We start from the raw sequence: 13,011 nt of genomic DNA on the forward strand, positions 1-13,011 counted from the left end.
AAAATTCTCTTATCTCTTTTAACAGAGTTGTTATTGTTGCTGTTGCTGTTGTGTGCCTTCAAGTAGTTTTCAATTTATGGCAACCCTAAGGTGAACCTATCATGGGGCTTTCTTGGCAAGACTTGCTCGGAGGAGGTTTGCCTTTGCCTTTGCCAATGATGAGCATGTTACTTGGCCAGGGTCAGCCAGTAGCTTTTATGGCTGGGCAGGGAATTACAGTCCAACACTCAAACCACTATGCCACACTGGCTCTAGTGGCCATTGCCATATCATGTTATTTATTTGATATGTGCCCAGCTTCTCTCTTAAAACAGGAGACTCTCATCCCAATTCTATAAATTGGTACTGATCTATAGGAAGTATTTTCTGTCTCTTCTGAATGTACTGTAAATCTGTTCTATTGGATGATTTCTATGCTCCAATCTTAGAAGTAAAAAAAAAAAAACCCTACCCACTTTCTTCAGGCCTTTCTCTCTCTTCTTTCCTTCCTTTAAAAAAAAAACCTCCACATGATAAAACCTCTTACAAATGTAAAGAGGGTGAGGGGAATTATTTGTTTAAAAACACTACCAAAGTATAATATCTTAATCCATTTCAATCTGGTTTCAGACCTGGGCAGAAACAGCCCCATATGGGTCACATTAGCACACAATCTTCACAAGAAACTAGATAGGAAATGTGCGTTCCTACTGGATCTGCTGGACCTCTTTCCATCTTTCCGTGTCATCGAAAGCCTGACTGCAAACTGCGCATGTTCCAGGACCCCGACTCATTATGCGACGCAGCAGACACGGAGCTTTTAAATGGGCAACTTAAATTAGCAGCGTAACAATTCTGGCGTACCGGTGCAGCAGCTTACAGATGGAGCTGCGCAGCTGCGCATCATACAGAAAAGAAGCGGGGAAAAGCAGCACCTTTTTAATGCCGCTTCTTCCCGCTTGGGGCGTGCGGGCGGCGTGTTCATGGCGGCATTCAGGTAAGGGCCGTCTGAAGGCTCTACCTTCATGACGTCATGAACACACCCCTTTTTGCCCGTCTGTATCCCGCCTTTCTCAACCTTGCTCAACCTGTAGCCATTGGCATGACATTTCTTGTTTCTTACAGTTTGAAAACTTACTATTATTTGCTTTGCAACTTGGCAAAACTTCCTTATCCCTTGATGAAAAATTGCAGCTGATTGCTAGCAACCCAAACGTACTCAGTATGTAGGCCCTGGCTACCAGGAGATTCTGTCTTACGAAGTATCTGCTGTATGTTATTTGACAGTACAAATTATTAATAACAACATGCAATGGATCTGCCAAGTGCTTTCTCAACTAGATTAAATTGTGAACTAGAGTTTGTTAGAAACATCATGTGTGTAAGAATCAGTTTGTTACTGGTTAACAAGCTGAATCAAGTATTTGCAAACAATCATAACTAAATCCAGCTATTTATCAATAATCTGAGGCTATGTAAACAAAGAAGCAGGTTATGGAAGCAGCAAGCTACCCTCACAGTTTAAAACACTTTCTTAAAGTAGATGAAACTGTATTTTTATTTCTGTTTTTCTTTTTAGAATCTGAAAACAGATAGAGCAGGGAGCTGCACAAACAAATGAACAACTGAAATTCTCTACAGAAGTGATTCACATCTGAAATCCCATCAAATACTCTTATCAAAAACTTTGATCTCACCATGATACAAATTAAAAAAACAAAACACTTTTACCAAGAATGACATCTATTATTATAACACCACTAAAGGAGCTAAAAACTAACTGTATTGTTTTGAGTAATCACAGATGAAATAAAAACAGTAATTCTATTAGAAGTTGCAACTTGTAGAAAACCTATGTCCCACTTAGATGACTACCACTTCACAGAAATGAATGAGAAACACTCCTCTATTGCCTGGACCACATAAGAAATGGTACAACAACCCTATGCATATTTACTCAAAACATACGCTCCCACTATTTCAGTGTACCACATGTCAACAAATTGTTTTAAATATACTTCTGCATCACCCTGGGATCCACCAGAATGAAGACTGGTTTAAAATATTTTAATATGTACAATAAAAGAAAGGCTTATTTTAATTCAACAGTGCTTAATCCCAGATAATTATGTACAGTAAGACTTTGAAGTTTGGTTCCAGGATCTCCCATGGATACCACAATATGTGAATTGTCAAGTCCCATTATATACAATGGCAGAATAAAATAGTGTTCCTTTTTATACATTTGTAAAATCAAGGTTTGCTTTTTGGAGTTTTAAAAGAAATATTGCCAAAGTATGGATGGTGGAATCCATGAATGTAGAATCCATGGATACAGAGGGCTGTACTCAGACTTTAGACTTACTGTCTTTTTTTTCCAAACAAAAAGAATGAGATGGTGTAGAACCAGTATTAATTACATTATGAATGTCATAAAATGAATCAAAGGAAGCCCCTCTCCAGTATTATTGGGTATCAGCTTCACCCACATACTAGAGCCAATTGAAAGGAAATTATTTAGAGGATGCATTGGTAAATAATGGGCTCCTCCAGTATAGGATGTTGCAATGGTTGAGATGACTTTAGAACAGAGACAGTGTAAGTGTGGCTCTCTAGAAGTTGCTGAAATGCAGTTCCCAAGTTTGCCAAACTCTGCCCATGTTTATTGATGCTGAAGGAAGCTGGAGTTCAAAAACATATGGAAGGCCACAAACAAGGCCAGACTAAGATGATGGAGTTCCTCAAGCAGTTCCAAAATGCAAAGTCCTTTGAGGGCATATGTGCAGGATCCATTGGAGGGCTGGCTTAGGGCTGGAGTGGATTACACTTAATGGCATTGATGGGCAGAGAGAAGCAGTCCCTTCAGACCTGAAGAAGGGCAAAGTCCTGGGCATTTCCCCTGTCTTTGATCCATTTGGCATGACTGAGGCAGTATCTCAGGGACAGCGATCCCAGCCTACAGCTCACTTCTATAGCTGGAAAATGGAAATGAAACAAGCACTAAATGCTACCAAACCTTGGGAAGAGCATTAAAACAAACAAGAGATAGTCCCCTTTCTGAGTTCCCCAGATGGTTTTGAGTCTTTAATGCACAGTACAAGAATGTGTGCTTGTTGCCAGCAACAACATAGAACTCCTAATCATTAAGGGCAATGGTGCACTTGCTCCAAATGCAGTGTTGATAAATCTGTCTTGGCCACTCATTTCACAGCATCTGCTTTAAAGGAAAGAAATGGAATTTTCAAAGAGGCCTATCAAAGAGGGTTATGGAAATGGGAATGTGAAGAATGTTATGGCCAAGAATGTTGACTCTCAACTCTCAACCATCCCAGCACTGAGAGCACTCAGCCTCAACCATCCCCTCAATGGTTGAACAAAGGCTTTTAAAAGTAACAGTCCTATTTTCAAATGGACACCCAGTCCTAGCTGGGAGACACCTGAACACATACAGTTTAAACCACTGATTCCCAAACGTTGGTCCTCCAGATGCTTTGGACTTCAGCTCCCAGAATTCCTGACAGTTGGCCAACCTGGCTGGGGCTTCTGGGACTTCAAATCAAAAACAGCTGGCAGAACAAAATTTGGGAACCCCTGATTTTAATTCATTAACCAAGACTATATGTCCAGATTGGAAGCTATGCTGACTAGAACATATATGTTAATGTATTTGTAACGCTGTATTTATTCCCTAGTTTGATTGTTTAATTTTTTAAAAATCACCTTTGCTCCATCTGAATGTCAGAACTGTCTGTAGCAAAAGAAGCTTCCACTCCATACTACCACACCCAAACAACAGACCAATAATGGCCTAATGGCTATAGAAGTAGAACAGTTGGGTAAGTCATATGAAGTGCTTTCCTGGACTCAGCAGAAGACAGGAGGCCCTGGCCATTTCTTTGGTAGATCTTGCCCAAGGAAGGTAAGAGAAAAAACAACAACAACTTTTTACCTTGCAGTTGTGCTGAAAGGGACTCTTGGTGTTGCTGGTACTTGAGGGCCACAGCCTCTGCCTTCTTCAGCTGGCTCTGCAACTCGTAGTAGAGCATCGCCCCATAGATGAAGCCAAACACCACAGTGAGGAGCAGGAGGGACTGCAGGATGCGCTTCTGCTTTCGGGAACACATCCCGTTGCCCATAGTCCCTTCCTTGGGGGGAATCCAAGGGCTTGTCCACCACTAGACTTCAGCGTTAGGCAACAGTCAGAGCAAGCAGCATGGGACTCGGGGAGGCGTGCTTCCAGCCCCTGCTGCCATAGACCCAGGCCCTAACTTCAACCCACTGGCACTCCCTTAAGTTTTGCTAGGTATCTCAGGTCATGCTAGACAGAGGGGGAAACCTGTATTTGGGGCAAAGGAGGGCGAACCTCAGCACCAACTGCTCAGGGGCCCTTGCCTTCTGGATGGGGCCCATGAGAAGTTGGTAATCGAGAGAGAAGTAAGTTCCTCCCTCGATTAATTATTATTATATATTATATTATAAATCCAGAAAAAGTAATGTAGTGAGGGAAGTCCCGCCCTCGTTATTGTTAATATAATTATAAAGCAAAATTTGATATATTGAGAGGAAGTCCTCATCTAAATTATCATTATATGTTATAATAGCTATGAGAAGATTAAGATAGGAAGTAGGATGATTATGTATTAGATATACAAGTCTAAGAAAAAAAGTTTGAAACAGTGAGAGGAGAAGTCTTTACTCAAATGATCCCTATATAATTACATTTTATACATTACGAACGAAAGCTGGAGAGAGGAAGTCTCCCTCGATATGTTTGTTATTGGAATCCCAAAATCTAAGCGAAAAGCTGAGGTAGAGGGGCGGAGTGAAGTGTCTCATGGAAAGATTGTATTAATAACTAGATTTATTTTATCTCTTTCTTCTTCTCAAAGAATGGGGACTCAAAGCGGCTTTACAATGTTGATAGAAAATGCATTAAAAAAAAGGGAAGAGGTGAACCTTTTTAAGAACAAACCACTCCGTCTGTAGAGCGGGATGGCCGAGGCGAAGGGTTTCGTAGGGGCTAGATCTTCCAGGGGAGGGTGTTGGCTTTCTGCTTTCGCAAACAAGGTGTGTGCGGTTGTGTTTGTAGCTTTTAAAAAGATGTTAGTAGTTTGGCTTTTTTGGGTTATTAGTTTTTGGGGGGTGAGGGGGGAGGTGAGTTCCCGTAAGTGTTGATTGTGCCAAAGGTTATGGCCCAGGAAGGACCCCTCGGGGGCAAAGGCTCCCCGAGGCTGCCCCTCTTCCTGTCCTTCCTCCCTCTTTCCCCAGTTCCTTCTGGTTGCGAGGGTGGAGGAAGGAGCCTGGAGCAGCTCTTCTCTGCCTAGACTGCGCCTTCTTGGCGCCCTTGCTGTCTTTCAAGCGAGGATGTCTTCCTCCTTCATCTTTTCTCTTTCTCCTTCTCTCTGGGTTTCCCGCAACTTCTCTCTCCTCCTCCTCCCCTGGCCGCCTTCACCAGCCGCTAACTGACGTTGTCACACCTCACTCCGTCCTCGCTCCTCCTGGCGTGCAGGCAGCCAAAGGAAGTCCGCTCCGGCGCCGCCTCATTGGCTCACACCCGAGCCTGGCTTCCAATTCCGGCGCGCATTGGATGCTGAGGCTGCGTCCATAGCTTCCAGCCAGTCCCCACCTTTGGCCTCTCCTCTCTCCTCTCGCTCGCCCCCCCCCTCCCCTCAACCTCAGAGAGAGGAGGGGGGTGCCCTAGGAGGGGACTGCTCTTTGGGGGGTCCTCCCAATGGACCTTGGCATCATGTCTCGCCTTGTCTGGATAATACCCACCTGGTGCTCCAAAGGGGTCTGGGTGTCTGGGGGGGGAATGCTTCCCAGCTTGCTAACCCCCCTTGTGCCATTCCTCTTGGCAAGAGGACTTTGGGTTTTTATTTTATTTGTATTTCTGGAGTGCTACCAGACACCTACTAGTAGTAATGATAATAATAAACTTGGGGTACCCAGAAGGAAGAGGGGCCTCGTGTGTATACTGTGGGACCCCACCCCCCCCCAGTTCCCCATTTGCTTTGGTATGGACTTTGGTTTTTAATTCTTATTTTTTCTGGTGTAGTACCCACATGGTCTCCAGATGTGTGTGTTGTGTTGTGCCTTTCCAGCTGCAAGGGCCCCTCTTTCCATTGGCTACTGGAACTTTTGATTTTTATTTTATCTCCTGGAGTGGTACCCAAACTGCTAACCACTTCACCTTCTTCATCTGAGAGAAGTGACCAGTGGGGGTCCCCACGGGATCCGTCCCTGGGCCCAGTGTTATCAACATCTTTATCAATGACCCTGGATGACAGAATGGGTGCATACTTATCAAATCTGCAGATGACACAAATGGAGGAAGAATAGTAATACTCCAGAGAGCAGGACAACATTCAAATGATCTGAATAGACTAGAAAGCTGGGCAACAAAATGAATTTCAACACAGAGAAATGATAAGGTATGACTGCCTTAGGGGCAAAAATGAAATGCACAGATATGGATGGGGGACACCGGTCGAATGAAAACTAACGTGAAAGGGATCTAGGAGTCCAAGCAGACCACAAGTTGAACATGAGTCAACAGTGCGATGCGGCAGCTAAAAGGCCAATGGCAGTTTTAGGCTGCATCAATAAAAGTGTCTAGATCAAGGGAAGTAATAGTGACAACTCTATTCGTGGTTGGGTCAAGCCCCACCTGGAATATTGTGTCCAGTTTGTGCACCACAATTCAAAAGGATTTGAGAAAAAACTGGAATGTGTCCAAAGGAGGGTGACTAAATGGTAAAGGGTCTGGAAACCATAGCCCTATGAGGAATGACTTAGGAAGCTGGGTATGTTCAGCCTGGAGAAGAGAAGGTTAAGAGGTGGTAGATAGCCCTGTTTAAATCCCCGTGAGCCTTGTCTTTATTTTTTCCCCTTGGGCGATGTTTACGAGTGTATATTCCACTCTAACGACAGCCATTTGCTTGGGGTGCTGTTGGATTTTTATTGTTGTTGGACTGCTAATTGGTTTGTCTTAACTGTTTGTAATTCTGTGGGGGAGGGGGTTGGGGCCCGTGTTGTTTTAATATACTGTTTTAATGTTTTATTGTTCACGCACTGTGATCCTTGGAATAGTGGTATAATAGATAATTTTTATTATTAGTATTATACTTGAAGGAATGTGCATTTGAGGGAGCAAGCTTGTTTTCTGCTGCTCCAGAGAAAAGGACTCGAACAAGGATGCAAATACAGGAAAGAGATTCCACCTCAACATTAGGAGGAACTTCCTGACAGTAAGGGGCTGTGACAGTGAACAAACTCCCTCGGATGTGTAGTGGAGTCCTCCTCCTTGGAGGTCTTTAAGCAGAGGCGGGATGGCCATCTCTTGGGGGATGCTTTGATTGAGAGTTATGCATGGCAGGGGGTTGAACTGGATGGCCCTTGTGGTTCTCTTCAACTCTATGATTCTACGACCTTGAGTCCCTGTATGGGGAAGAGATGGAATATAAAATTGTTATTATTATGTAATATAGCAGATGGTACTCCAGAAGGAAGAGAGACTCTGTGTTGTCTGTCTGTGTAAGTGCTACCAAAAACCACAGGCGGCCTTGAGTCCCGGTATTGGGAAGGAAAATGGATATAATACTAATAATAATAATAATTATAATATAATAATAAAATAATGCCAACATGGTTAACTCCAAAGAAAGAAGAGCTTCTGTGTAAGTGTGGGTGCTTTGTTCGTTTTCTAAATTTGGTTGATCCTAAAGCGAACCTATCAGGGTGTTTTCTTGGGCAAATTCTTCAGAAGGGGTTTACCATTGCCGTTCCAGAGTCTGAGGGAGTGTGACTGTGCCCATGTTCACCCTGAGGGTTTCAGTGCTCAAGTGGGATTCAAACCCTGATGTCCAAACATAGTCCAGCGCACAAACCATTGTGCAACTTATTTTGAAGTATAACAACAGCCAAAATCGCCAAAACAGTGATACTTTTTCTAATGGCCAATTCCTCCCCCCCCCCGTCTGATTTTTAACACCTTTGCCTGAGGGAGAAGTCAGTGGAGTTTCAAAGCTTGGCAATATGTAGTTTTGGTGCATGTGGTTGGTTGGCCCATAAAGATATCATTGTTTTGGTGGATTTGGGATGTCATTGTACTTACTACATGGCCAGGGTCAAAATAATGACCATTGGAAAAAATACATACATTCTTCTACCTAGATATGAGAAAACTGAAATAGTAAAAGTGTTCCATACCTAGGAGCAAACAGTTGGTCAGACTGGTGTAAAGAAATCAGAAGAAGACTGGGAATGGGAAGGACAACAGCTGAAAGAGACTGGACAAAGATCCTAAAGAGTCAGCTATAAAAATGAACACTAACTTAGATTCATTCAAGCCATTATATTCCCCATCACCGTGTTGGACAGTGAATAAAGCAAGTAGGAAAAGCATTAATGAGGGTAGAAAGAATTAAAGCTAATAATAATATTAGATTTATATATATGCTGCTGCCCAATCACCGGGCGGCTTACAAGAGGGGATATAGACGGTTCCCTGCCCTCAGGCTTACAATCTAAAAAGACACTACACAAAGGAGAAGGGAATGGTGGGGGGGGAGGGGATCAGGTCAGCTGCTTCTCTCGTCCCTCGGGAGGCTGAACCAAGCAGATGGACGGGAGGGAGGGCTCGTTTTCTTCAGGCTAGCCTGGTGGGAGCTGGGCCTAGCCTGGTCAACTCCTCACAGCCAGAAGATGACAGTGATGGAGGGAGGAGTCTCTTCTTCCAGGCTAGCCCTGATGGAGCTGGCCGCCTGGTCAACTCCCTCACAGGCTGAAGATGACAGTTAAGAGGGAGGAGCCTCTTCTCAGGCTAGCCTGATGGAGGTGGGGCCAGAATTTCTCTCCCCACGGCCAAAGGAGTGACAGTTAAGGTATAGCCGTGTAAATAAGTATGGAAAGAGATCTTGTAGCACCTTTGAGACTAATGGAAAAGTTGGCCAGCATGAGCTTTCCTAGACTTGAGTGCCTGAGCAAGTAGGCTCAAGTCTGCAAAAACTCATGCTAACAACTTTTCTTCCAGGTAGTCTCAAAGTCTCTTTGAGTTTTCAAGTAGAAAGAGAGAAGATGGCACTTAACACACAATCAGATTGGCCATGGGCATGGACTTGCAGGACTAAGCAAAGCAGTGAAAGATAGAGAGGTTTGGAGATATAGCTAACCCCAGAGATATATGTCTATATTCTCCTGTTACTTTAGTTGGTCTTCGTTCCTCCTCCCTCCTATTTTGTCTTTTGCATGTGTGTGTTCCAGCTTTTTATGCATGTGGTGTGCTGCATGGAATATGATACCCTCCTTACGTCCTGAGGACTTTCATACACATACACCACACCGCATCCCTTCATATTTGTGGCTTTTGATATTCGTGGATGTGTAGTCACGGATTTGATTATATGTTTCTCTCTAGAGAATATCTAGCTCCCCAGTAACAACTCTATGGTCAACTTTAAAAACTAAAAGTTGCACTGAAAGACCTAGAGATTCCTAGAGAGTACGCTACCTACTAGGCATTTGTGAGCTCCTGGGGTAATTCTGTCAGTGGTCAGTGTCTGTCGGGACGTTGACCACAAGAGTTGCACGGGAGGACCTAGAGTGCCTAGAGAGGTGTGGTGTCGGGTAAAAACATGATGTTTGTGTAGTTGCAGTTTTTCATATCATCACGGTGGTCTTGTACCCCTACACCCTAGCGAATAGGGAGGGACAAGTGTATATATACATACATACAATACACATTGACAGAGTCAACTGTAGTGAGTCAAACCAACATATGTACAGATATGAAAACAAAACAATGGGCAACAGATTGGAAGCAATCAATAATACATCACACTCATCCACACAAAAAAGGAGACACAAGAAACTGCAGCAACTATAGAACCATAACGCAAATCTCCCATGAAGCAAAATTAATGCTCAAAATTCTGCAACAAGGCCTCCAACCATACATGGAGAGAGAAATCCCTGAGATCCACAAGCAGGGTTCAGGAAAGGAAAAGGCCACCAAAGATCGCATTGCAATTTACAAATGGCTAATGAAGTGTACCAGGAGGGAGTTCCAAAAGAAAATCAGCATGTGCTTTATAGAGTATAGTAAATCGTTGCATAGTCATGAAAGGTATGGAATACTCTTAAAGACATGGGTATGCAACACATCGATAGTTTCTAATGAGGAATCTGTACTCAGGACAAGAGGTTACTGTCAGGACAGAATAAGGAGAAACAGGATGGTTCACAATTGGAAAGGAGTCAGATAAGGCTGTATCCTATCAACCGGCTTATTCAACTTATATGCAGAACTATTGTAAGGATGCAGACTTGGACAGGAAGAGGATGAATGAAATAGGAGGAAGAAATAACAATCTAATATGCTGATGATTCCATAATACTAGCAAGAACTTCACAGACCTGGAACAACTACTAGGAAGATCAAAGAAGAAAGTGCAAAGGCAGGTTTACTGCGGAACATAAGAAAACAAAAATAGTGACCACAGAGAACTTACACAAATTGAAACTAGGCAATGAGGAAATAGACATAATAAAAGAGTTCTCATATTTGGGAGTGAAACAATGATCGGAATGGGGAATGCAGCCAGGAAACCAGAAGAAGATATAATGGGGAGGGCAGCTATGAAAGGATTAGACAAGATCCTACAAATGCAAAGACATACAACTCAGCACAAAAGTCAGCATCATACAGGCAGGCATTGTATTCCCTATTACCATGTATGGATGTGAGAGCTGGACAGTCAGAAAGAAGAAGGAGGAAAATCAACTCTTGAGATGTGGTGCTGGAGAAGAGCTGAGCCTTCCATGGACAGCCAAGGGACAAACAAATGGGTCCTAGAGCAGATCAAGCCAGAAATTTCCCTAGAGCCAAATGACAAGACTTAACTGTGTCATACTTTGGGCATATCATGAGAAGGAATAAATCGTTGGAAAAGATAATAACATTGGGAAAGGTGGAGGGAAGTAGAAAGAGAGGAAGGCCACAATAACTAGATATGGAGCTATATATTAAAGAAACCAACAAATATGAGTCTGCAGGAGCTGGCAGAGCAGTGAGATGACAGGGGGGATTGGAGATGTCCTCATCCAAGGATCACCATGGTCAGGATCGATGTAAAGGCAGTTACTCTAGCATTGCTTCGTGAACGAGATTCAGGAAGGACTCTCCCGTGCTTTGTACAAGCGCGTTGGTGAATAGAAAGGCCAATTCGGGATAAACAGGTCCGGTTGCAGAAAGCAACAGCAGAAAGTCTCCTTGGGTGATGTTTCCAGGTTGCGGTTCTTTCTGCGGTGTCATTCTCTTTGAGGCTCGTTCGGCGTGAGCTTTTGAAGAAGGCGGCAGCATCATGGATAGTGCATCTCCATGCCTCCCGATGTGAGGCCAGGGAGGACCATGTTGGGTGATCTATCTGGCCAAGCCTGAGATGTTGTTTCAGGGAGTCTTGTATCTCTTCTTTGGGGCGCCCCTCTTATGCTGACCCGTGGCGAGTTCACTGTAGAATACTGTTTTGGGGAGGCGATGGTCCTTCATCCTAGAAACATGTCCTGCCCAGCCAGCTGTGTCCTCAATAGCATGGCCTCAATGCTGGTGATCCCTGCTTGCTTGAGGACAGCAACATTCATCACATAGTCAGTCCAGTGTATATTTAGAAATTGTGCGTAAACAGCGCTGAGAAACGTTCAAGGAGTTGTAGGTGTGGGTGATAGGTGACCCATGTTTCAGACCCATGAGGAGAATAGACGTACAATGGCTCTATACACACTGATTTTTGTGCTTCGCCTCAAGTGTTTGTTACTCCAGACTTTTGTGAAGCCTTCCGAATGCGCTGTGCCTTTGCCAGTCTGTGATCGATCTCTTTATCAATCTTGGAATCTGAGGAGATGATGCTCCCAGGTAGGTCAACTGCTGGACGGACTTAAGCACAGATGTGCCACGGTGATGTGGGGATGGTAGTGTTCTTCCTGTGGTGCCGGCTGGTAGAGAATTTCTGTTTCTTTCTCAGACTGACTTCCAGCCCAAAGAGCTCTGCAGCTGTTGCAAAACAAGATGTTAGGTGCTGGCAGAGCTGCTTCCGTATGGGCAACAAGGGCAGCATTGTCCAGGCAAAAAGCAGCTCATGGACTAGATAGTTTAGAGTCTTAGTGCGGCCCTCAGGCGGCTTAATTTAAACAGGCACATCAGTACGGAGTGGTATAAATGCCGTCTTCTTCTTTGAGATCTGCCGTAGCCCTTTGGAGCATCATGCTGAAGAAGATAGTAATAAAGTCAGAGGCAAGAACACAACCTTGTTTTTACACCATTAGTTATTAGAAAGGGCTCCGAGAGAGCATGCCATATCTGACTTGACCTTGGGCCTTCATGTTGCAGATGAGCATTTGAGGAATTTTGGGGGGGGGGGCATCCTAGTTGTCCAGGATCTGCACAGACCTTTTCTACTCACAGTGTCGAAGGCTTTGGTGAGGTTGACAAATGTTATATAGACTTTGGTGAGGTCGACAAATGTTGCATAGAAAGGATTTAACAACAAGAACAAATACACACACAGACACAGAGTCGCCCTCCATATCCATGGATTTTTTTATCCACGTATTCAAGCATCCAAATTTGAAAAATATTTTAAAAATATATAAATCCCAAAAGGCACCCTTAATTTTGCCACTTAATAAGGAGCACCATCTTACTATGCTATTGCATATAATGGGATGCGAGCATCCATGGATTTTGTATCCACAAGAGGTTCAGGAACCAAATCCCAGTGGATACCAAGAGCCACTGCATAACGATTTACAAGAATTCACCTAGGCCTAGACAACAATAAAACTGAAAATAGTCAAAGAGTTTCCATTTCTTGGTTCAAGCCTGATGAGAATGGAATCTGTAGTAAAAAAAAAATCAGAGGCTAGGATTGGGAAGGGCAGCTATGAAAAAACTGAACAAGATCATAAAGTTCAGATATAACTCTGAACACTAAAGTGAGGATCATGCAATCCATTGAATTCCCCAGTGGCACTAGAGTG

General features: G+C 43.6%; 1 protein-coding gene across 2 annotated transcripts in view; it reads right to left on the minus strand.

Annotated features, from left to right (window-relative positions):
- GOLIM4 (golgi integral membrane protein 4) overlaps nucleotides 1–4,405 on the minus strand; it is a 56,868-nt gene extending 52,463 nt beyond the window's left edge. For both annotated transcript variants that reach the window (XM_042458930.1, XM_042458929.1), the window contains exon 1: nucleotides 3,929–4,405. In XM_042458930.1, coding sequence (XP_042314864.1) covers nucleotides 3,929–4,115 — 187 coding nt within the window. In that variant the 5' untranslated portion in view covers nucleotides 4,116–4,405. The remainder of the gene's footprint in view (nucleotides 1–3,928) is intronic.
- Nucleotides 4,406–13,011: the final 8,606 nt, after the last annotated feature.

The sequence above is a fragment of the Sceloporus undulatus genome, chromosome 3 (assembly GCF_019175285.1).
Source record: "Sceloporus undulatus isolate JIND9_A2432 ecotype Alabama chromosome 3, SceUnd_v1.1, whole genome shotgun sequence".
In the NCBI taxonomy this organism is placed as follows: Eukaryota; Metazoa; Chordata; class Lepidosauria; order Squamata; family Phrynosomatidae; genus Sceloporus; species Sceloporus undulatus.